Source organism: Hirsutella rhossiliensis (assembly GCF_020360975.1).
Source record: "Hirsutella rhossiliensis strain HR02 chromosome Unknown scaffold00002, whole genome shotgun sequence".
Classification (NCBI taxonomy): Eukaryota; Fungi; Ascomycota; class Sordariomycetes; order Hypocreales; family Ophiocordycipitaceae; genus Hirsutella; species Hirsutella rhossiliensis.
This window is the reverse complement of record NW_025408668.1, coordinates 7,044,507-7,069,146: the sequence shown is the minus strand read 5'-3', so window position 1 is coordinate 7,069,146 and position 24,640 is coordinate 7,044,507. Positions and strand designations below refer to the sequence as shown.

Genomic DNA, 24,640 nt, shown 5'->3' with positions numbered 1-24,640 from the left:
ACAAGCGCGTTGTCGTGCAAATAGACGCGCCCAATCGGCACAGTGCGTCTAAGTCCCTGAGGGCCTAGCAAACATGGGGGCATACATGGCATGTACTCCGTACGAAGTGCAAGGTACCTGCCAGCAAGTGCCGAGGCAGGGCCTGTGTGTTTGGCTACTTGGAGGTACCTACCAAATGCTTGCGGTCTTGTCGACACAAGAGGTAGAGGGCCCGAACTTTCATGTCCTTGCGCATAGCTGCAGGCGCGGAGAGGTACTTTTGAATGCCAGTCAAGTACTCAAGACTTGGTGCTCTACTCCAAGCGGCAGTACCTGGCTATAAGCGAGTTATAAGCGAGGCTATAAGACTCCCCTTCTCGGAAGGTCCACGATACTTGATTCGTCCAGCCAAGGTATCGCCTCCCATTGTTCGTTTCCCGTGTCCCTCGACACACACTTGATTCTTTCATCCCGGTAGCACAACCGGTAGCGCAAGCAAAAAGACCCTCAACCCCTTTCCCCCGTCCCCTGTCTTTTTTAGCGAACCCAGTCTAGACAAGCTCGGACCTCCAGTCTCGAGGCAGAGGCTCCCGAAAAGATGCCTCCCTCATCCATTCCATCACCTCGAACGCCAGGCGCCGCTCCGTGGCCTCGTCGAGGCCCTTGCCCGCCGGCACCTTGACGACAATCAGCCCCATGCGCCGCGAGAGCTCAACCGTCCTACGCTCGTTATTCTCTTCCGCGTCGCTCGGCATCACATAGACAATCAGGTCCGGGCATACTGTCCCGCGCCACAGCGTCGCCATCCACTGCCAGTGATCGATAACCGAGTACGTGTCCGGGATGGGCAGCGCGCATGCGTGCCTGTCCGAGATTGTCAGGCTGAAGCCCTCGTTGGCCAATGCCACCGGCATCTTGGCCGGTGAAGCGTGTTCCTGCTCGTCATCTGGCGGAGTGCAGGCTTCCGTGGACTGAGCCTGAGCCACGACTCGCTCGCCGTCGGCCCTCTGCTCTTCCGCGCTCGACAGGAGCGCCCTCGTTCCCGTGATGTGGCGGCCGATTTGTTTCGACTTCTTTTGCCATGCCGAAATCGTCTTGAGATAGGGCTCGAAGTAGTCGCCAAACTTGCTGCCACCGCCTCGACCAGGAGGCAGCGCGTTCCCCTCGTCCCAGCCCGTCACCTCCTGGCCATCGCTGTCGTCCCGCCACACCTTGAGCAGGATCTCGCCGCACGCAACGAGCCCTTTCTCGATGGCAATGCCGGCTGACTGGCGCAGCATCATGTCTGGCCCCTCGACGGCGATGAAGGCTCCGCGAATCCCGTCAAAGTTGCTCTCCTTGGACAGAGGCGGGGCTGGTTGGCAGATGCTTGCGAGGACGGCGATTTTGCGCTTGAAAGAGATGGACATGACCATGTCTCTCAACGTCCCGGCCCGGCCAATGGCGTTGTCTCGAGTGGGAGTCATGACCAGCGCTGCCGTGGGCAGACTAACGGGCCGGGTGTCCATGCCCGAGTTGCGAGATGACGACGGTGAGAGCGATGTCTGAAGAGGCGGTAGGCGCAGGGACTCGTCAAAGCCGCTGTGTCGGCGGCCGTGGGGGTCCGTGTCGAGCCAGGGGGCCGAAGCCGTCGGTCGCAGCGGGGGAGGCATCGGGCCACTCTGTGATCTGGGCAGACCGCCCAGCTCGGGCAGAGTCGTTCGTGCAAATGGGGGCATCTGGCTGGGCGCGAGTCCCTCGGTCGGGGTGAGGGGAAAGTCGCCAAGCGGCTTGCCGCCGTAGCCTCCGAGAGGGCCGTTGATGGCGTGGTAGCCGCCGGCGCCGTCGGCTCGGCGCCTCTTCATCTCGGGCGACATTGGCTCGCTGCTTTCGACGTCTCTGACTGGAGGCAGCTTGGAGGGAAAGGGCAAAGTGCTGGTGGGCGAGTGCTCAAAGCTCGATCGGCGGGAGAGGGCCGTGTCCAGCCTCTGCAAGCTCGGGGGCCCTTGGGATGGCGTGCCCATCTTGCCAGCTGGCGACGTCGAGTAGGGAGTAGATGGCGTCTGCGGCGTGTTCATGGCTCTCCCGTTGCATTTTTGGCAGCGGCCTTGGTCTTCGGTCGGGGACGTGTTTGCCCAGCCGCTCTGGGACTTGTTGCCCCGTCGCGGCTGGTAGCGATAATTTGGGTACTGGTTCTGGTGGCGTTGCTTCTCTTCCTCTGCGAGCTTCTTCCAGTTCTTCTTGACCTCGTCGCCCTCGTTCTTCCACTTCTCGCCAATGATCTTGGAGATGTCAGGGTTGGACAACTTTGGGTTGTCGGCCGTGACCTGGGCCTGGTGATGCTGGCGATAGAGGATGAAGGCTGCGGCAGCTTGTCAGCCTATCAGGATCAGTCGAAAGGGGAGCGCCCGAGAGCTCGCACTGCGTTTGAGCACGCGTGTTTGGATACACAGGCAAGCGCACACTCAGCACGGGGCAGAAAAGAAGCGACGACTCACCGTTCCGCGGCCTGGGGATCTTGGGGGCCGGCGTGCACAGACAAATTATATCGCGGGAGCCATCCTGCAGATGGGAGCCAGGCGCGGTTGCTGGTGGCGAGTCGAACATGCCGTGGCCTGCATCAACGGCGCTGAGGGTGGAAGCTCTCTTTCTGAACGAGGTGTTGGTGGGCGGAGAGGGTGAGAGCCTTCGGTCTGCGGCCGGGGTGAAGGCTGGGCTGGCCTTCAACTGCTTGCCGAGGTCCACGTGACGGGGCAGAGGAGCTGCCACGGCATCCATCTGTCGAGCTGCCACGGCGAGCACCTGGGTCATTGTTGCCGGGTGCAGAGGGCGGTGTCAGCGTTGCTGGGCGGCCTGGAGAGGTGTGAAGCTTGCAAGCATCCATCCCCCCGGCATGGGGCTTACGGCGGACGACGAACAATGAGAGCAAGAGACGAGAGACAGAGAGAGAGAGAGAGAGAGAGAGAGAGAGAAGGAGGGAGAGGGGCAATGGGCAATGGGCAGGGGGCAAGAGGTTTCAAAAGGAGAAATGGGGAAAGTGAGCGAGAAGAGCGGATTGGAAGAATGGAAGAGAGGGCAGAGGATGGAGTGAAACGGGCTGGGGGCTGGGCTGGTGGTTGGTTGCCAGGTGGCCGCGTCCTTTGTGTGAAGGAGGAGCCGTCTGGCATTTGGCCCGTCGACTTTGCTGACTCCCAGATGCGTGGCTTGCACTGCACACACACACACGCACACACGACACAATAGCAGCGAGCGGCAGCGGACCCAGAGGCGGCGGCCGAGGAGGAGGAGGGGCGCGCGCCAGCCAGGCAGAACACACCGTCTTGGGACAAGCTCGTTTCTGCACCCATTATCTGCTTCTGGCATCGGGGCTTGGGGCCGGCGCCAAACTCCCCGCCCCAAACGGCAGGTAGCAAACTGCCCAACATCCATGGATGTCTCGGGAGACTTGGAGACTACCGGCGTCCCAAGGTTTGAGCCTCGAGCTTGCCGCCGTTGTCCTCAGCGGCGCCCCCGAGCCCGGGCGGCCTGGTATGGATGTATGCTGCTGCTTCCTTTTTGACGGAAGCGTGGTGCGCCCAGCGAGCGGGCGAGCTGCCAGGCATGAGCGAGAGCCACCAGGCATGGGCGAGCCAAGCACGAGCACAGAAAGCACGGAGCCGACGAGGAGAAAAAGAGAGACATGGCCGCCACGGCCATCCGTCCTCTGCCGGCCAACCCCCTTTTTCGCCCCTCGGCGGCGTCGTCGTCGTCGTCGTCGTCGTCGCCAAGGCCCTATTCTCCGGCTTCTGCGTCAATGAATGAAACGGGGCACCAGAGAGACATGCTTCTTCTTGGTCGACGACAATGGCGGCCCCCGCAGGAATGCACTCTGGAATGCTGCGCCGTCTGAGACAAAGGGCCAGGCCTGTCCCCCTCCCCGAACATGGCTAAAGCACATAGCACGTGATGCTGCTGTCTTTGACCATCGAGCTCCGCATGCGTGACTGCCTCTCTTTCTCTCTCCGCCGGTCTGGATCCCAATGCCTTGTCCATGGCCTCTTCTTCCTCGCCTCCCACACTTTCGCGGCATCCCCCTTCCCCGGCCCCTTTTCTCCCCCCTCCCCCCCCACACACCAACTTGGCTTTTGTTTTCTTCTCCTCCCAGTGGGCCTTATGTGGCTTGCTGAAGAGAAAAGAAGAAAGACTGGATGGAGAGGCCAGAGAATGGAGAGGAGAGGAGGGGGGGGGGGGGCAAAAAGGGATTGTGTGCGTCGCCATGCATCATGTATGTGATTGTCTTTGCGCCCCGTCCGCCGGCGTTGGTTCCCCCAGGTTCCTGGATGTCTCACGACGGGCGCTGAAGAAAAATAAAAATTAAGTCACAAAAAGGGTGTTGTGCATGCATTCATCGTGCAGGCCGAGTCTCCCAAAGCTAGGGGACATTGTGTGGGACTCGGTTCCCCCCTACCCCCCCCCCTTTGCCTCTGAAAATAAAATAAAAAGGGCAAAGCATGTTTGGCATTTCTCCCGCGGCGCCAGACCATCCGCGATAAACAAATTCCGTCCAAGATCCTCCCTGTCTGTCCTCTGCCTGTCACGCTCGTCGACCTCGCCCCGACGCGGCTCCTCGTGCCTAGCCCGCTCGTGCGCGTCCTCGGGTCCCCACTCAACTACGCAATGTAGCCCTTCCCAGCCTCCCCGCTGAGCAGCGACGCGCTCCGACGGGCGTCGAGGAACAGGTCCTCGCACTCAGCCACGTCCTCGACATCAATCTGGGAGCGGCCGTTGGCCTTCGCAAGGATACTGTCGAGACAAGTCTGAGTCAGTTACTATTCCCTTCTTGTTCCTGCTTTTCATACGTCTCGTCCTCGAAGCTGCCACTACCACTTACAAACCAGAAACAATAGAGGCGTTCGAGAACAAGAGTTCAAGGGCAAGGCTGAGGAACATGGGGCTAGTGAGCACACGGGGGAAACCTACCTCGCTGGCGTCAGCAACTGCAGGCAATACCGCAGGCTGATGCGGACTCCGTGGTCGGAAATCTTGTCAATGGCCGCATCGTTGATGGCAACGCCCTCAGTCGACGCCCGCACTCGCACAATCTTCTTGATCTCCTCGGCCTGGTAGGGCGCCGTCGGCACGATGAGCAGCCGGGCCAGGAAGTCGGTAGGAATGCCGTGCGCTGCGACAATGTCGTCGGTGCCTCTTATTGTACACATTCCGCGGTTCGACGCCAGCACCACTATTGGGGCTATCGGTGATTCCAGCGCTCGGTTGAGGTACGTGAAGCACTCCACGTCGAGCATGTGCGCCTGTCAAGCTCGCAATGTCAATCAATCGACCCGTGCCCTTTGCCAGAGACAGTGTTGCAAGTCCCTACCTCGTCGATGAACAAGACTCCCGGCACCAGCTCGGCCACGCCTTGGTCGATGTATTTGCTCACCACCTTGTTGATCTCGGTCCGCAGCTTCTCGGTAATCTCCGTCATCTTGGGCTTCATGAGCTGGCCCATCATGCTCATGATGTCCTGGCCGCCCTCGGGCCTCGCGTTGGCAACGTCCAGGTCGTGCAGCGTCACGTCCTGCACAATCTCCTTCTTCTTGTGCACCTCGCCCTTGGGGATGGGCACGTATTCCTCGGCCTCGAGGTCAAACTCGGTGGCGTAGGCGTCTGAGCGGCCGACTCGCTTGCACGCGCCCGTGTTGGCCTCGATGTAGATGACGTCGCCGACCGTCACGCGCTCCTTCTGGATCGCCTCGTAGATGCTGGGGTCCAGCCGGAGCTTCTTCTGGCCCTTGGCGCTCTTCAGCCCGATGAGGAGCGTGCTGATGGTCTTGCCGTAGCCGCCCAGCGGGTTCTCGGCCTCCTCTGGCGTCAGCTCCGTCACCTCGCCCTCGTACACCTCCTTGGTCTCCCGGACCTTGAGGCCAATGGCCCTCCGGAAGTTCTCCATCAGCATCTCTGTCTTCTTGACCTCTGTCGAGTAGATCTCGCTGCCGACGATAGGGCAAAAAGGTATCTTGGTGCCCAGCTCCTGGCTGATGGCGAGGGCGAGAGCAGTCTTGCCGGTTCCCGGTCCACCGGCCAGCAAGACGCCTCGGCCAGCCATCTTGTGCGCCCGAATGAGGTCGACGACGACGCCGCATGACTAGAGAGGAGCAAGTGTTAGCCGGGAACCGACAATAGCGGCCACGGGCCGTGGGGTGCTATACTTCTCGAGCGGGCGCCTGGCCGACAAAGCCACCAGCTTGCGTTTCTGCGTGTCCATTGGGCTTCAGGCCGAGGCCTTTGATGTGCGTGTGGGCGGCCGTCCGGTTGTCGCGCTTGTTGCCCTTGACCTCGCTGATCTGGACCATTTTGGCCGTCGGTTGAGGCGATGATGCCCGGTCGTCTATTCAATTCGTCGCGATTGGCAGTTATTCGCGGCTTGAACTCGGGAACGGGGGGTATTGAGGGAAATTTCACCACTTGCCGCGGTGTCGTCAATAGCAATCAGGACCGAGGTTTCGCAGCTTTTGCACCAAGATTTGCGATTGGATCCTAGCCTTGCGCCTACATACATACCCGCCCTGCAGGTAGTCCGTCCCAGATAAGATAAGGCCTATTACGACAGCCTCACAAGCATCACGTGAGCTTGCACTGTGCTCAACCTGGCTACCCTATATTCATGATTTGCGCGGCACTCAGGCATCAATCTTCGGACCTTCAAACCGTTCGCTTGCATCTGTATATGTACACAACGACTTTGACGGCCTTTTAGTTCACTCTCAAGTATTTTCAGGACTGCTTGTCAAGTACGTCTTCGAACAGTTTTCCCATTTCATGTCAGCTTGAAGCTAAACTGACGAATTTGTGGTTGACTGGAAAAGAATCGGAATTCTGTATAGATCAGCACCGACAACTCACGACTGACGGTATTGAAGACGAGGGTCCTTGCTACGACGTGCTCATTAGAAGGCTACCAAGGTGTCTGGTGCTGCCGTGTCAGAACCACACCTCATGGCTAGTATCTGTTCAGAGCCATCTGCTGGTGGTTAGACATGTCATAGCATCTGGTTTCCAAAGTCTCCATTCCGTCTTTATACAGCCATCGTTCGGTCTGGTACTGACAGTCCGTGTACAGCAAGTGGTTGAACATAGGGTTCGTATTAGAGGAAGACATCCCAAGGGAGCCAGAGCATCACCGTGTACATCTCGATCAAGCCATGACCCTGGCGGCAGATCACCACCGCATAGCCAGAGGTGAACTCAGAGGGCTGACTGGTACTTGACCAGATGAGATCGAGCCTGGCTCCTCATTTCGGTGATGCGGACGTCCCCGACCGGGTGCTCACCACCACCCTTTACAAGACTTGAGCTGTGCCATCGCCTTCAAGAACCAGACGTACGTGTAGCCGTGAGCATCGGGAATCGCTCAGCCTCGCCAGCCAAATTACTCTGCCGCTCGACATCCACCGCCTTGAGCAACGACGGCGGCTGCGGCGACGGCTTGGGCACCAACACAACGACGCCGACGGCACTGCCCAGGATCAAGGCACACCCCAGGAAGCTCGTGAGCCCCATGCGATGCCCGAGCACCCACCGGTCAAACGCCACCGCAAAGAGCATGTGCGTGTACACCATGGCGTTGGCGCGATTGGACGTGTCGGCCGCCAGCCCCGCCGTCAGCAGATACTGCATTGCAAAGCCCAAGGCTACGACGGCGAGCATCAGGAGCCACTGCCGCGTCGACGTGGGGTGGGTCCAGCGCAGCGAGGGCTGGTCGACGTCGAGGGCCGGCGCGAGGGCCAGCGCTGCGGCGCAGATGGTGGTGCAGCCCATGGCGAGGGCGTTGATGGAAGTGACGGGATGGACGCGTCGGCCGAGGGCGCGCAGCGTCGTGAAGGCCCCGGCGGAGCCGACGGCTCCCAGCAACGCGACGCAGACGCCGAGGAGCCGCCCCTGCGCCGTTGCTCCAGCGTGGACCGCGTTGGGCAGCTTCTTGCCCGACGGGGTCGGCTCCGGTGCTGCCGCCGCCGACGGGGAGAAGAGGGCGGCGGGCTGGGCGATGAGGACGACGCCCAGCAGCGCGATGACGGTGGCGAGCTGCTCCATGCGCGTAAACGGCTCGCGGAGCAGGACGCAGCATAGCAGGGCGGCAACCCCGGGCGCCAGGAAGGTGATGACGGTGGCATCAGCGAGCGGGAGGTGAAGCATCGAATACCACATGCAGAAGATGCCGAAGAAGCCCGAGATGCTCCTGGCCAGCAGAAGCCAGCTCACGTCCCCTCTGCCGAAGGGGTTGTCGGGCACGCACCCCCACCGCATGTACAGCAGACAGCAGACGGCCGTCAAGCCCTGCCGGACGAACAGGACCTGAACCGGGTGCATGCCCTCACCCTCGAGCTCGAGCAGCCGGGCGCACAGGTTCATGCAGGCGCCAAACAGCTGGGACAGGGCAACCAGCAGGGCCGGCCTGTTGAGGGCCCAGAAGCGCGTGCACCGAGATATCCTGCGCCACGCCGGGGACGAGCAACCATGCGGCGAGGATGGACGCTCCCCGGCTCCGGGGGCTCGGCTCGGGGACGGGGACGGTGACTCGCGGACTGGAGTTGCGTGCTGTGTCTTGCTGTCACTATGGCTGCCTGGGGATAGAGGGTGATAATGGGGAAGTGGCCGCGGCTGGCCGAAGCCCCTGAGCTGGTCCAGCTCCAGTGCTTCATGTCGTCCCATGCCGGGCCGAGGCCAAAGACGAGCCCGCAAAGTGACGCTGATTTTCACCTTGTCCAGTCAGTTCAGGGCAAACAAGAGTGTTGGCACCGCGGCACCGTACTTGGATAAACGGCCTCGTGCCGATTCTATCCACACTCAACGACACACGGCCAAGGTCTGTACTGGGATGGGACCAGTGCAAACTTCAGCGCCCAGCTCGCTTCTAGCACCGGCGCATGTCTGCCCGCGCGAGGAAGAGAGGAGATGGTGAGATGGAGACTATTTGACTCAACGGATCATACCGACGGCACTCAGAGAGCCCCCGACATGTCAAAGTCAAAATGGCCACTTTACTGCAGGGAGCATCCCCCTCCACCGAGAGCCACGGGCAGACCCTCCTTCTGCTCGTCTTTCCTCTACCCATCGTCGTCGTCTTACATACACGAGCTCGCTCTTGCTGGCGCTTGGCCCAACGGACCAGACGGACCGGCACACCGCAGATCGGGGATTCAGAGTTCGACGGCACTGGCCAGGACCCCATCGCGACGGATGCGGTATTCCTCGATGCCCGCGGAGCCCCAGTTTATTTCTGGGCAAGCCGTTCGTCAAGGGGGAGGACAGCTCCGGTATCGCATCCACAAGGTTGTCGGAAGCGGGCTCCGAGTGCTCCGGAGCATCGGCCGATCGAGCAAGTCGCCGCGCTCTCATGTCCACAAGTCCCGTACCCGCGCGCATGGAGCTGGGATTCCGGGCATGGCATCTGCTGCGGCGATCCGAGGCGTACCGTAACTTGGGTGGATGGTCGATGACCCGGCCTGTAGTCGAAGGACGATGCCGTGCTGCACGTTCGGCAGCATCACCCGACGACGGGCGATTGGCGAGCGAGCATCTGCCAGACGCAAACCGGCAGCCATGATTGAAGCTCCAAAGCCCTTATGGCCATCGTATATTAGCTGTGAAGCCTTCGCCAACCATTGAATCTCAGTTGCGGATCTGCCGCCATGCCTGTCATAGACACAGTCTGAGCAGCTCTGCCACCGCCCAAAGCCATGTGCCACTGCCCAAAGCCACGTATAGCCGTTGCAACTCCGTTTCGCCCGTGTGCATGCCGCGAGCGCATTATACCAATGGGAGAGAGAGATGACCCTCAAGCTCCCAGCCCATCCTACGTAAGAAATTCGTTATAATCATGTCGCTGGTCGGCGGCTCTGACCTCATCGCTTCTTGCCCAGGGCATCGGCCTCGGCATCGGCATCGTCGTCGGCCTCCCCAAGCTCCTCCTCGGCCCGGGCACGCGGCGGCCTCTCGTCGACCTTTTCCCTCCTCTTCTCCTCCTCGGCCGCGTCCTTCATGATCTCGTCCTCGCCGTCGCGGAGGATCTCGCGCGCCTTTTTGATCTCCTTTTGCTTCTCAAACACCTCCTGCACCTTGCCGAGGAAGGCCGGGTTCTTGCGAAAGGCAAACTCAAAGTCCTCATATTTGATCTTCTGGCGGCCCGAGTAGTGAGCGGCGCGCGTGGCCTCGAAGGCAATGGATTGCATAAAGTCGGTCAGGATCTCGTCGAGCACGCGCACCGTCTCCGGCAGCGGGTTCTTGACGTCGCCGTGCGCAAAGAGGAGCTGCGCCACTGCGACGGAGAGGGTTTCAGTCAAACAATGTCGCGCGGGCGCACTGGGGAAGCTAGAAACGCACGCTCGTTGTGGGAAAAGTTCATTTTGCCGACATTTTTGCCGGCTCTTGCTCGCGGCTCCATCTTGGGCGCACGCGGTAGAGGAAGGACCTCGAGTACTGGCAGAGTATAGGTGTGTTGGAGGCTCGGGCGCCGGATGTTGTGTGGTGAGGCGAGGGCCAGCCCCGTCCACAAGCGCAGAAGAGGAGCGTAGTCGAGCGAGGCTCGGTATGGATGATGAGCGTCAGATCGGGGGCTGAGAGCGCCGGTGATGAGGAGATGTTGAGGTTGGCTGGTGGAGGACACTATCGCGGAGCCGCACGCGGTGTTCGGCGAATCTTTTTTGCTGCTCCTGCTCCCCGCATCTACTGCACTGCCTGCACCTTGAAGGAAGAGAAAGCCACGGCCAGTCTTTTGTTTTATTTTTGTCATGATCGAAAAGAATGACGCCCAATGGCCGATGTACATTGATTCTTCGTCTTTCCGGTACGGCATCTGAGCGCCTCGATAGCGACGGCATCGCCATGGTCCGTCCGCAATCACAACGCTTCATGACCTGTCGCCTTGACCTCAACCCTTGGCCAAGCGAGCACTCGAAAGCGATGGGCCCAAGACGGATGCAAGATTCTTCGAGACCCCAAGAAAAGGCTCGTGCCGCCGGGAACCAGCCCCCATGGTTTCCCGGATGTCCGCGATCTGGTCCCTCGCCCCTATCCTTCGTACCTTGGGACCATTCAATAGAGTACCGTCACATCGATTATTGGGTCATTTGATGACTGCCATGCCATTGTCATGCCACGTGTGATTGCGGGACCGTCGGGCCGTCGACCATGTACGCATTTGTAACCATGGCCATCAGCATGATGTGCTCACGATGGTGGCGACGGGTCACGAGAGGAACAGCACCACATGACACGATTGCGCCGAGGTCTTGACCTTCCTCTCCGGCCATCTCCTGCTACACGTCACAGCCACAGGACGCAAACGCCCTTTTTCGCTCTCCTGGCTCGTCGTCCCCCTGCTGTGCATGAGCGTGCCCCTGGCACAGAGGTGCGCGCGACTCATGATGCAGCATGGGGCATGAGCGCGCAGCCCCGGCGAAGCAGCCTGCAGAACGTGATGGCGATTCAAAAAGGACGGGTTGCATCCATTGGCGTGCGCGACGCGGTCCTCGGTCCTCGGGGGGGACCTTTGTCCACAGTCCAACCAACTCTACCTTCTGACACCAGCCCCCCTTTTCCCCTTGGACAGGGCAAGAGTCAGCTTGTACAAAGGCAGTCAAACAATCAAGAGTTGCATATACCTCCCGGCCTTGTTTTTGCCGCCTCCGAGGCCCAAAATAAGCCCGAAATTTCAAAGCACACAGCCGCGGGCTGCCCTGACGTCAAAAACCGCTCGCCCCGGCGTTGGCCTCGTGCCGAATGCGCCAGGCCTACCGGATCCGCCGACGCCAAACGGCAACGACAAAGTTTGCCTTTTACAGTACATACGTACAGTAGCGAGATTGATCAGCCACTGCGAGTGTACAGCATGTACATGTATACGATCGATGTTGCCGAATTTGGACTGCTCTGGCGATATGCTTTGTACACGCCACATACTTGGCCAGGACGCCGGGCCGGCCAATCTTGACCATGTGCATGATCGGTAATGCCTCAGAGCAAAGGCGGAGGAGGCTTCCAGAAGAAGGCTGGAAGGATGCAGGCCAGGGGCCCCGATGCAACTGTAACACACACCCTTTCCCGGCTTTGTCGTGTGCTTGCTCGGCGTCACAGATGGTGCTGGGTGTGCTTCCAACACATACGACGCCAGGAGAGTCATTGGCCCAATGTCCGTGCCATTGATTGCGGCGCCGGCCGGAGGCACCGGAGGCTTGCCGCCGTACGGCCCGCAGCTTGGTTGTCGCTGCCTCTTCCCGTTGCTGGGTATGCACTAGCAACCGCATCCAGCCCTGTTTCCCACCCTCATTGCTCAAGTCAAAGCTCATGGTTTGTCGTTGGACCTTGGCGTAGGGATGCCTTACGCAAACTTTGCTGCAGGGCAGCTAAGTAGGCAGGAACCCAACAGGGGCATTTTGCTCTCTTGGACACGTGACCATGCTAACATGGAAATTGGCGCGCACTGCCGAGGTTGAGAGCTTGTAAAGAGAGGCACTTCTACCGGTTGATTGAAGAAGCTGCTGACAATGTGTGTAGGCGCTTTGTGCGAAGCCCCTTGTCTCTTTCCTTCGGGAGGTCTACACGTGATATATCAGGTGATCCTGCTTCCGTGGATCTGGCAAAGTGCCCGAGGATCGTGGAGGCTTCCTTTTTTACCAACGGTCTACGGCCTTATTCCGCATAACCTTCTATCCTCCTCGACCTCGTATTGGTACTTGAGCAAAAAGGAATCCTCCGTCCAGCGAAGCAGACACAAAGGGGAACAAGGCCATGGCCGATTGTGGCTTATCCAACCCCCAAGGTGTGGCGCTTGTACAGTACTTGTACCTGACCGCCACCAGTGGGCAACGAAGCCGATGAAGTGACATGGGAACCCGTCGGCTTATTTGCTACTGGGGGAGGCTGCTGCACGTCAGTTGGAGGCTGAGAGGCCATCCCTGCAGATTTTACGGAGTACCCGCAGCTTTCAGGTGTGGAGGTATCGCCGTGTACCTCTCGCTACCCGCTAAGGTAGGTAGCCTTGCTATTGCATCGATGCCACCCTTTGTTACACGATCCTTTTGACCAAGATGTAAGAGGTGTTGAACGAATCGGGGCCCCTCGTTCTCGCCGTGCTTGCGTTTTCTTTGGCGGCGCTTTCCTCTCCTCCTCTTCTTCCTTGATCAGCAGCCCGTCAGACTTGGCTGGCTGGCGGGCAGATGCAAGCACGGCCACCATGCTGCTTGCTCGTCTGCCGTGGTACGATGCCGGGGTAGAGCCTCTCGTCATTGAGACGAGGTTCGACGCTCTCAGAACGAGGTTACGAGGAAGCTACCTGGATCTCCGTGGCGTCCAGTGGACCCTCAAGTAGCGCCTCCGTTCCGCCCGATATACCTCCCCCTCCCGCATGCAGTACCGCATAGGCGAAGTACCGACACGGAGCGAGCACAGTAAAGTACGTACTAACCTGCATGGATGGACCGGCCCGCCGTTGAGCGCGGGTACATGCCTGCTCACCTACCGAGGTATCTTATTGCGAGGAAAACATAAGAAGAGATCAAAAGTTGGATCGAGGTCTATTATGTGTCACCCTTCTCCTCGCCCCAAACAAAGATGGTCCTTTTGTACCCTTCTCTGCCCCTACTGGCCCCTTCCTGCTGCGATGGTCCCTCCTGCTGCCGCACATCGTGTCCATGAGCTCCGCCGCGTTCCGACAGGTAGGTTAGGTAGGTAGGTAGGTAGGTTAGGTAGGTACCTAGGTAAGTAGGCAGGTAAGTAGGTAGGTAGGTATCCGTGGGTAGGTACCCAGATACCTTATTCGTACCTGCAGCCTATTATTAGCGTCCTCGGAAAAGGCGAGGCGGTCGGACCAGCCCGCGAGGCAGGGCACGCCATTTCCCACCGAAAGGGGGGCCGCTGACAGAGCCGACGACTGCATCTGCGACGGAGGTGAGGCCGTTCAAAATGGTGCTACGCGACTCGCCGCTGTGCTGCCCGTTGCAACCGAGAAGGGGGGGAGGGAGCCGGGGAGAGAGCCTCGCACAGGCTGCCTCACCCCGTCCGTTCTCGCACCGCCGACGACGACTCATGTTTGCTTTATCCACCACCCCCCGCGCCCGCAGCATAGTAGAGCATGCAACCGCATGGGGGGGGGATCCAGCCAGGCAGACTGACCACCAGATGGCCCTTGACGATACTCTACTGAAGCATGCGTATATGTATGTTGCGCGCCGGCGCCCGCACAAGCCCCGGCTCTATCCACCGCCCTCTGGCCCTGGCAAACCCAAGTGCAACGCCCTTTCGAGTCCGGTCTTGGCAATGGAATCAAAGCGACGATGTTGCGGTACGTGGTAGGCGCCAATGAAGCGCTTGTGGTTACTTTGTACGATAGGGCTCCAACAAAAGATGTTACGCATTGCGCGGCCAGGACGGAGCAGTTTTGAGTTCCCCTACTGCTGCTACCTTGCTCACCACCAAACGTTGGCCGCAGCTCTGACGATGCTGTTTGCAATCGTCTTATTGCCCGACTAGGTGGTAGTGCCAAGTACCAATTACGTTGCGAGGGCGGTCATCCGTGATATGCCTCTGCCCTGACCGCCAGCTCGAGGGTAGGAATAGTGCAAATGCGGTCCGCGGCACTTTGCATGCATCCATGCATGCATCGTCATCTTCCATCGCCGTCGTCACTGCCCCCACAAGCCCTGCGCTGCACAGAGGAGCCATCTACTGGCCAGTATTGGGGTGTACATTCAGCTTCGCATGCAGACACGCACACATGTTTGCGCGCGCTGAGAGGCTCAGCTTACGGACCGGCAACGACCACCAACAAGCCTAGTGGTTTAGGGTTCAGCTGGTGTGGCTGGCACTAAAAGGAAAAAAACACTTGAAGGGAAAATAGGAAAAGAACGTGGGGTCAGCAGATCTCCCGGCGTCGCTCGTCGTCGTGCGGCTGCAGCGGGTGCATAGTCACAGTAATGGTTCCGGTCCGGGAGGTCCCGCCGAGTCTCGAAGTGAAAAGGAAACGTCTAGGCAAAAGGAGTGTAGTAGCAGGATGGGAAGAAAGAAAAAACCGCCGTCTATCGTCGGTCGTTGAAGTTTGCGCCGCAGTGGGCGCTGACCAAGACCGACGATGGCTCGCCGATGGTGGCGCCTCGGTCGTTGGGCCGGCGCCCCGGATCGGGATTGAATGAATGGATGGATTAGGTTTTGAAGCTGCATCGTCGCCGATGGCTGTCGACGAACCAAAGCTTCGTCTGCAGGCGGCGGCGACCCTCCCCGGAGTTGCAACGGAGTGGATGGAAGCGTGGCATTGTGGCTGAGGCGCGGGCTGAATCCAACAACCACCAGCGAGCAACGCCGGCCGCTTCTCGAGAGGGGGCGGAGGGCAGACACTCGCAGACACTCGCAGACACTCGCAGGCCGCAGGAGGGTGTCGGAGAGACGTAATGTTTGAAGGGAGGTCTCGATGGTCGGTCTCGATGGTCGGTCTCGATGGTCGGTCTCGATGGTCGGTCTCGATTGTCGGTCCTCGCTACCGCGCGACACTTGACAATTGAGGCCGCCGCTGCCCCACCACGACGGCGGCGACATGTCGCGAGCCTCGGCAGCAGGGCGCGGTGAACAAGACAGGCGGCTGCCCCTCCTGCAGGTAGGCAAGCAAGGAGTGGTGGGCACGGGGGTCGAGACTCGGCGTACATCGAGTATAGTTGCCCGAACCTTGTTTCCTTGCCGTACACACACATACACACTGTACCCAAACGCATCACCGGGTATTCGTACATCGTGCAGCGAGCGTCGTGAGGACATGGTACCGAGAGTCTGGATCGTTCAGTTGCCTCGTCGTGCCGGGACGAATCGAACACGGGGAAGCGGATGCTCGCATTCCGGGCGGGCAGAGGGTGCAGAGGGTGCAGAGGGTGCAGTCGGCGTCATATGCCGCGTTACAGGTGACAGCAGAGCAACGGGGGCGTGCGCGCGCGCGTGCGCTTCTGCTGTCGTGGGCGCGTGCGGGTGAGACGGACGTGATAACTGTGGGATTGGCCGCGAGCTTCGGCCGTCGCTTCGGCTGTCCCTGTGCTGTCTCGTCCTCGTTTCCCTTCTGCCCCCTCCCCTCCCCTCCCCTCCTCTCCCCTCTCCGAAACCCGCGACGCTGCGTTTCTGGGGTGAGTCGTGTGCCTGGTGAAGAAAGAACTTGGGACGAGCCGAGACAAGAGAGAGGTCAATCGGCTCATCCGGTCCCCGCCTCGCCTCCGTCCCCAAAGTACCGGGAACCTACCGCCCCGCGGGGCTTCCTTACGTAAGGCAGGTTTGGAGAGGTCAGGCTCCCTCCAGGTACTGTACCTGCTGTAGGTATCCCGGCCTGGCACCGCCGGGCATTGTTTGATTGCTTGCAGCCCTGCTCGGGCGGGGGGGTTGTTGCCCTTCCAAGTAGTCGGTACACACTGCGCTACTGACAAGAGTACAATGCCCACCAGCAGCCGCCGATGCTAGGGTTTCCCTCCATAGTAGTCGACACTACCGAAGTCGATCGAGCTGTCGATGGATTGCTGGTCAAGCCAGGATGTTTTCTTCCTAGCCCTGTCCCTGCCGTCGTTCCTGTTATGATATCCCGGTGCATTATATTGTCTTGTCCAGGACGGCACAGGGCGTCCCTCAATGCTCTTGAACCCTGCCGCCGGATCGGGCAACGCCCTATTAGTTATGTACTTGACCATTGGGTATCGCCGAGCACGAGGTAATGCTTTGATGAGAGGCAACTGCTTACCTGGGTTTGCGTGATCCCGCTATACGGAGGCGTGGAGGTGTAGACAGAGAACCTGTTTAAACACCGGTTGTCCAGCATCTCCGCCGTCTGTCTGCCCAACCCTATCCACTCGACTTGGTCACTTTTCCTCGCCCGGCCTGTTTTGATCGGCATGCTGCCGCTGTAAAAACGCAAACTACTGTCCGTACCCCGGCAACAACTTTCAGCACGAGAGGCTGATGGCAACAGCGGCACATGTGTGATGGGTTGACGGCTTGCATCCGTCTTGTATGTAAGCAGACCTGCATACAGCCTCTGCTAGCGAGTCTCAACGGCACCACATGCAGACGCACATGCGTGTCTGTCCATCCATGCTAGTCACAGAGGGTCGTCGGCATCTGCGCTTACATGTGCGCCTACTGCACGAGTAGTTTGCTGTGTCGCACCCAACGAACCAGGTAATGGAACAAGAGGTTACAAACCTTGCCTATAGCTCATATTAACCTAAAATATTACCAGCTGGGTGCAGCGGACAGCCGCAGTCTCCGGCCGGCACGACAGCCGAACGAGGGGGTTATGCACCTCCTAGCTGACCAGAGTCTTTGCTGCTGCGGTTGCATGTGCAGCAACTCGTGGTAAGCCCGGGCGTCTGGGGCGATGGCGCGTGGGGAAGAAGACGACGCCTTCGCTCCCACACGTGCAGTACACAGCACGAGACAGCAGACGGTTACTCGCCTCCCTGCACTCGAGTGCCTCGTCCATGGACCAAGGTTTCCATGGTTGGGCCGAGCGCAAAGTCTGACGGCACGGCAACTGTGCCAAAAGGGTGGGCGCTGGAGGGCGGCCCGTGGAAAAAGGCACGGCACCGAGAGACAGAGCTCTCCGCGAGGAGAAGGGGGATGGTAGAAGTGCCGTCCGTTTTTCCGATGGATGGGTGGTGATGGCTGGAACTGACGGCGTCTTTCTGGTCCGTTCAGGGGCGGTGGGTGACCAGCAGCGTTCAAATGGCAAGCCGGTGCCAACACAGCCGAGGGACGAGGCCAACAAAACATGCAGTCGGTCGGTCGGGCGCTGCATGAGATAATCAAACCGTCCAAGTATTGGATCCCCCGTCGCGGCGAGGCTGTACGGCGCTGCACACGGTACCTTCTCTACATTCACAAGGCACTTTGTGAGGGCCGTGGGTGGCTCATGGCGGGCGGGCGGCTTTGTTTGTTTTTTTGTCCGCTGGCTGTCCACCTAATTTTGGTCCCTTTCTTCCCTTTCATTTTGCTTCATCTCAACCACTCTCTCTCCGTGCATTCGCATTGACGGCACCGGAGATGCGGATACTCAGCATCCCCATCTTGGCCGCCCTCCACAACACACACCCAATTGACTCGTTCGTCTTTCTCTCTTCTCGTGCACATCATCCGTGCGGGAGTCACGAGTCAATCCAATCCCAAGGCACAGATCACTGCAATGCGGCGTGTTAGTTTTTGGCATTGTCTCTTCCGGGCCTTGCGTCTCCATTCGTTTTGCTTCTTCTCGTGCATGTGCTTGTACTTTGTACACCATGTCCATCTGCAACCACCACCAGCCAACAGCTGCCCTGCGGAGGCACAAGAGAGCTGCAAAGTGCCTACGAATACTCCCTCCCCGAGCCATGCATGGCTTGCCGCCGCACATTCGCCGCGCGCGCACCACACACACACACACACATCACACACACACACACGCACATCTCTCCCTCTCTGCATCCCCTGGCCTGCTGGACAGAGATGTTGTACGACTAGCAGCGAGACATGCAAGGGAAGGGCCGGGCTGCTCCAGACCATCCATCTCAACCCACCGATTCCCCGGCGTCGACGCAGGAATCTCCATGCCACACCGTCCTCTCACAATTTCGCAACTGCCCGCTAATGCCACTGAGCCCGAATAATGCGACAAGAAACTTGCAAGTATGTACGTACAATACAGTCCACCCCTGGCCATGCTCCCCCTCCCCAGGTCCTTACCGGCCCCACGCTTGGGTACCCGCCCCGGCAGTGGTACGGAGCGCGATCCATCCGCATTGGGGAGCGTCTCCTCGGGGTGGGTGTCGCCAGCACCACCACACAGATGTGTCTCTAACAGGTCTGAAGCCTGGGAAAAGCTATCCGGCTCTTGGGCTAAGCAGCGAGTTATACTCGTCCATGTAAGGAAGTCAGTCATGCACGTAATCTCAGCAACCGTCCGTTCCCTTTTCTCCTTGTTATTGTTGTTGTTGTTGTTTCCTTTTGCCATCCACAAGTGTTCAACGCAAACGAGGCTTGCACGGTATGAATGCACATGGTCGAACGTAAATTGGACAATTAGCTATCCGTGCAGACACCCAAAGGCAATCCGTTCTTGGGGCCCGGCCCCAAGATTTGGCCTCGACTGGGGGCGTCAGGCAGGCACCGGTTGGCCGGCTGGCCGCATGCAAGTCTGATTTCTGTACTTTACTGGGATTGGCACCGGTCTTGCCGTCCCAGATGCATGTCCCAGCTCGCCGAACGGCAACTCATCAGGAACAAGGGCAGGGCGTGTGTCGTGGGCTCCGCATGGACATTGCAGACTTGGACAGTACTCAGGGCACCGGGAAAGGGGGGGGGAGCCGAGAGCCTGCTGTAACCTCCCAGCCTCACAGCTACTGAGCCGCCTTAGTCGTGGACGTGGTAGCGGAGACGGAAGTGCCTGTTTCGGGAACTTGTTGCGTCTGGCTGACTTGCCATTCCCTTGGTAATCAGGTACCTCAGGCCTCGCTGCTCCGTGATACGCCCAAAGCAACTGCCGCCCCAAATGGAGGATGGATGGTAGACGAGTACTGGTACAACCAAGCCCGGGCTTCCACCCACCCCTGGGTTGCGAGGGAGGGAAAGGGGGGGCGAGTCGAGGAACGTGAGGGCACCTCCTCGCCTTCGGGCCGCGAGTAGCGAAGCGCAACATGTCGCGGTACCTAACGGGGCCAGGCGCGGGCGTACCTCCCTGGACGCAGGCGCATGCTGGGTGACTGCGCTGAGAGCCGTGAGCCGCCGGGTACCGCTGCGGTGCGTGGTGGTGGTGGCTGCAGGCGAGTAAAAAAAAGTTGGTCGAGGGCTGCGAAAGGTACCAGTACATGAGGGCGCTTGTGGCAGCTGGGTGAGAGGCGCGCACAAGTGCTGGAAAAGGCTTGGTGGGTCCAATTGCAGGATGGGTGGGTGCGTGTACTCGTACATACCCGACAGCCCGGTGCGGTGCGGTGTCCGACCCATGCCTTCGCTCCTTCCGCGGTGGCGCTGGCCCTGCGCTAGACAGGAAGGGGGCCACCACGAGTATTCGGATGTGTGGGACAAAGTAGACGGTACCTCGTTGATTAAGGTCGGATGGCTCATTCAGTTACCTGACATGTCGACGGATGCTTTGTACGCGAGTACGTACCGGAACGCGCACCACACTCATGAGTCTCTTTCACACACACTGGCACTCTCTCACACACACCAGGTACCTCGATCCACGTACGTATCCGTCTATCCCAGGGCAGATAGGTACCTGGACCCCTCGCAATGGAGCGCACGGCCTGGCAGGTACCGCTCCCATGGATCCTGCCATGCCCATTGTGCCCATGCCAATGGGAAACAACCCCCCCCCCCATGTCACTCGCCTCGTTCATTCAATGTCCCTCCTTTTTCCCCCTCCGTCCGCCTCCCTCTGCTCGCTCTCGTGCTACTCAGGTGCTTGGTACTGCCGCAGCTATTCTTACATACTTCTTCCTCTTTCCCTTGCAAGCGCCTCTTTCTTCCGCCTCCCCCCCTCCTCCTCGACCATTTGCTTTCTTTCATACTTTCACTTCCTTTCTTTCTCCGTCTCTTTCTCTGCCCCTGTCCTGCCTCGCTTCGCCATCCGGCATCTCTTCTCTCACTTGACCCTCGGACCCTTGTTGCTTTCTCTCAAGTAGTCGCCTCCGTCTCCTTCCCACGCTCCTTGCTCCGTCCTCGGTTCCCTGCCTGCCTGTGTGATCCGATATACAACAACACCACTCACTCATACCACCTCGATCGATTTCGTCGACCGCCTCTGAAGACTGCGCCCAATCAGCTCCATCCCCTCCCGTCTCATCTCACTTCAGCTCGACAGTCCCTGCCCATTGGGCCGCCATCGCCTGCATCGAGTCGACAGGCTTTGGAAAGCCTCCCCTGAATAATACGATTCCCTCTCCGAGCCCTTCGCCTCTCCGCGAGGCACGAGCCACATCCCCGGTCGAGGATTCTGACGGCAAACCGACTCAATACTCGTCCGTTTGCTGCTCGCCAACCCTTGCCTCATCATTCCATGTAAGCCACGGCAAACCACATCCACGTCTCCCTACATGTCGATGCCCAAGGTCGCTTTCCTTTGGCCATGTCTGTCGGTCTTCGGGCAGCCACATGCGGATGCATGCTGTGCCGCCGCATCATACCCCCTTTCGCTGTCCGAGCCTGACAAGCTTGCCCCATGACTATATCCCCGGTCCGGTCTTCTCGCTAACTACTTGGCAATTTCCAGACATCTTTCCTGCTCTCGCTCTCGAGAGCCCCAGGATTTAGCCTCGTCAAATATCCTCTTCTCGAGGCCGCGACGGCTTAGAATCTCCCGCCGCCCATTCTAATTTCTGAAGCGTACCAGTCTGGAACACCGCCTCTCGGCCAAGCCACTACACCCTCTTGCCCGGTATCAGGAGTCCTCATTCAGCAGCCATGGACCAGGGCTACGGGGGAGGACCCGTCGAGCGGTCACGACGGAGCCTATCTACCTCGGCACCCGTACCCAACAGCGAGGGCGAGTCCATGAAGGACACGGACGTGCAGATGCAGCAGGCGCCTCAGACCGAGACTGAGAAAAAGACGATCACACCATCCTCCCAAGAATCACCTCGACGGTGCGAAGCCGCGGTCCGGGCTTCGTCTCCTGGGTCGGCGGTCCTGTCGCGGACACCCCCGACTAGCACTCCTGCGAGCACGCCGCCGGCCGATGCATGCGCAAACCGTAAATCCAGCCGCCACGCGGCTCCGCAACCTTGGCCGGTGGAGCCTCCGGTGACCCGGTCTACCCTGAGCGAGCTCGATGTCTCCAAGATTATCCACAACCCGAAGCTCCGGCACGACATAAACTTTGATCCCGAGTTGCACTTCAGGCCTAACCTCGACGGCGAAAAGGGTCGCAAGAAGCAGGACAAGGCAAGCCAGTTTTGGAAGACTTTGAAGGAGGAATTGACAGAGTTTCTGACGGATCGGCCGGCGTTCGTCGCCAAACATGGCGAGAGCACCGACTGGACGTTGCCGTCTCTTCTCAAGGCCGTCAAGGACATTATTCAGACGCTGGTGCCCCAGCGCGACCGCCAGTTCCTCGACGAAGGACTCAACGTTGAGCTCCTGATGCAGCAGTTCTACAAGGGCATCGCTGACCTCGAGAAACTGGCCTTGTGGCTCTCTCGGGTGCTCAAATCGCACTGTGCTCCCATGCGGGATGACTGGGTCGACACCATGTATTCGCAGCTCAGCAATGGCAACCGCAACGCCAATCTCGACGAGCTTGTCACGGGCATGCGTAGCCTGCTCAGCGTTCTCGAGGCCATGAAGCTGGACGTGGCAAACCACCAGATCCGGTGCCTTCGCCCTGTGCTCATTGAAGACACGACTCACTTTGAGCAAAAGTTCTTCCTGCGCAAGATGCAGTCCAAGAAGGTGGATGTCAGCGGGGCCAAGCAGTGGTACAACGACGCCGACCGAAGATACTCTCCCGGCATCGGCAACACGACGCAGACGTTTGGCGACATGGGCGTGTTTTTCGAGGCACTGACCCACCTTGTCCTCCCCTCGACTGCCGAGAAGCGCGTTCCCAGCACCTTTCTTTTCGACGAGGAGCGCATCATGAAGCTGAAATCTGACATGCTTGATGCCGTCAACCTCGAAGTCTGCATGCGCATGTACGAGGACCTGGAGAGGGTGGGACGATTCAGCTCGAGAATGTTTGGCGCCAGCCGGGCCGTGGACGAGGATACGCTAAACAGGTCCATGTCTCCCGAGTTCAACTTCAACAGCCCAATCTCCACCTCTCGACCGTCAAGTCTCGTCTTCAGCACATCTGGGTCCGCGTCTTCGTCGCCCAGATCCTCCTTCGTCATGCCCTCGTACGTCGCCCCCGAGACGAGCGAGCCGCGGACCAGGACCCGCGACGTGTACAGCACACTCGTTGCCCTGCTACAGTCGGCGACACCGACGTCCCGCCCCTATGCTCGCTGGCAAGAGCTCGCTCCTGCCATGGCTCTCCAGATCTTCCGCTATACCAATGCGCCGTCGGAGATGCTTGCTGCCTTTGAGGAGAAGCTGATGGACAACGTGTGCAACGCAAACACACAGCTCTATCTCGAAGTCGAGCAGTCGTTTCACAGCCGGCTGATGGCGGAGCTCGGCAGCCGGGTCCGCGAATTTAAGGCCCTGTCCGGGGTGTCACTCTTCGCCGTGGCCACTGGCGGCCGTGTCCAGAGCGGCGGCAGCCTCCAGTCCGGGCGAGAGCGGGACATGGAGGGGTCGCCGCGTGAGGGACAGGAGGAGGGCGGACTCGAAGACATGGCCGTCCGTCTCGCTCACCTCGGCGTCTTGCACTGGCGCGTCTGGGCGCAGCTGGTGTACTTGAGCGATGCTGACGACGACATGTCCCTGGATGGGCCCTCGGGCCAGATCTGATGAACCCTCCCGGCGCAGTCTACGGGTCTCATTGCCGACTATGGCAGCTTGACGTTTCGAACGTCGCGCGTACCGGCGACCTTTTACAGAGTGGTTTTTTTTTCAAGAGTGAACAGCTTGGATTCCGGCGAGCAACTCGCGTTCCAACAACTTCACAATGCCGGTATATGGCTTATAATTTTGGACGCGTGGTTCTCATTCTCTCCCAAGGCACTCGGGCTCGGGGGTTCCGGCCACTCCAACCGATTTCCTCTACTTTTCCGTCTTGGGCCCCACTGGAACGCGACTATTGGAGTTATGCAAAATTGGAGTTTTTAGATTATTAGACTTGGGAGGCAAGGATCCCTCGGGACAGTGGGAGCACTGCTATTTGGCGTCGGCATATGCGCTGTGTCTTTTTCTGGCTTTTGGCTTTCCTATTCCAATGCACATCGGCGACTCGGCCGAACCTTTTCCATGTTATTTTTCTTGGCCTCTTACTTGCATGTCGTCATTTCGTGAATGGGTCGATTGCTTTTTTGCTCCGGTTCTACAGACATCTGGCGTATACGGGGGGTATGGGAAGAAGGACGCCGCCGCCGCTTGGCGAGCGTCGCTGCGAGTGTCTGATTCCGTGTCCGGCACCCACCGGAGAAGCCGTGTGTATCGGCCCACTGCGGCTTCGTCTGCTTTGTGGTGTAAGATGGCTGACTCGGGCTGAGGCGGCGACTGCAAAGATCGAGTCGAGGCTGGCTCAGAACTAGTAGAGCATTGAGCATTGAGGGCTGGCAAGGCTGTGATTGATACTCGTGTGTATCTTTAATTTTCTCCTTTATACTCGGGCGCCGCAGACTTTGGGTAGTGTACTTTGATGCGTCATTGAACAAGCACACACTTGGCCGCATGGCTGGTTCGGCATGGCTGTTGAAATCTCTGACAAGTAAGCAGCAGGGCTGGCTTGACGTTGACAAGGCTCGGAAGCCATGAGTCAGCCAGCTGTGTGGTCAGGGGCAGATCCGGGACGCCGACGATGGGGACGCGACGTGCTGTTTGACGCGTCCTGTCAGGCAGAGATGGCGTACCCGGCCGGCACCAAGCAAGCCACAGCCGGGTATCCGGTGGACCTCGTCCTGTCTTGTTGGCGACTTACTTTGCGCTGCGCCTCGATGACTCGCCACGGAAGGGACGGGGTTTCCACGACTTTTTCCTCTCTTTGACCACTATCCCTCCTCTTCTCTTCTCTTCTCTTCTCTTCTCTCCACCCCACACCCCTTCGGTC

The 24,640-nt window shown here is 59.4% G+C and overlaps 5 protein-coding genes across 5 annotated transcripts; 1 reads left to right on the top strand and 4 right to left on the bottom strand.

Annotated features, from left to right (window-relative positions):
* Positions 1-530: 530 nt before the first annotated feature.
* HRG_02499 (HMG (high mobility group) box domain-containing protein) lies at positions 531-2,769 on the bottom strand (the record flags this gene model as incomplete). The annotated part of the gene is made up of 2 exons (XM_044860970.1): positions 531-2,320; positions 2,457-2,769. The coding sequence occupies 2 exons, from the start codon at positions 2,767-2,769 to the stop codon at positions 531-533; spliced, it is 2,103 nt and encodes a 700-aa protein (XP_044724603.1).
* A 1,838-nt stretch (positions 2,770-4,607) lies between these two features.
* On the bottom strand, positions 4,608-6,293 carry HRG_02498 (ATPase family associated with various cellular activities (AAA) domain-containing protein; the record flags this gene model as incomplete). Its single annotated transcript, XM_044860969.1, has 4 exons — positions 4,608-4,740; positions 4,918-5,249; positions 5,318-6,085; positions 6,150-6,293. The coding sequence occupies 4 exons, from the start codon at positions 6,291-6,293 to the stop codon at positions 4,608-4,610; spliced, it is 1,377 nt and encodes a 458-aa protein (XP_044724602.1).
* A 1,015-nt stretch (positions 6,294-7,308) lies between these two features.
* HRG_02497 (eamA-like transporter family domain-containing protein) lies at positions 7,309-8,649 on the bottom strand (the record flags this gene model as incomplete). Its single annotated transcript, XM_044860968.1, has 2 exons — positions 7,309-8,022; positions 8,080-8,649. 2 exons carry the CDS (start codon positions 8,647-8,649, stop codon positions 7,309-7,311), a joined length of 1,284 nt encoding a protein of 427 aa, XP_044724601.1.
* Positions 8,650-9,842: 1,193 nt separating this feature from the next.
* Positions 9,843-10,381, bottom strand: HRG_02496 (transcription initiation factor IID, 18kD subunit domain-containing protein; the record flags this gene model as incomplete). Its single annotated transcript, XM_044860967.1, has 2 exons — positions 9,843-10,255; positions 10,321-10,381. 2 exons carry the CDS (start codon positions 10,379-10,381, stop codon positions 9,843-9,845), a joined length of 474 nt encoding a protein of 157 aa, XP_044724600.1.
* Positions 10,382-22,365: 11,984 nt separating this feature from the next.
* On the top strand, positions 22,366-23,382 carry HRG_02495 (t-complex protein 11 domain-containing protein; the record flags this gene model as incomplete). The annotated part of the gene is made up of 1 exon (XM_044860966.1): positions 22,366-23,382. One exon carries the CDS (start codon positions 22,366-22,368, stop codon positions 23,380-23,382), a length of 1,017 nt encoding a protein of 338 aa, XP_044724599.1.
* Positions 23,383-24,640: the final 1,258 nt, after the last annotated feature.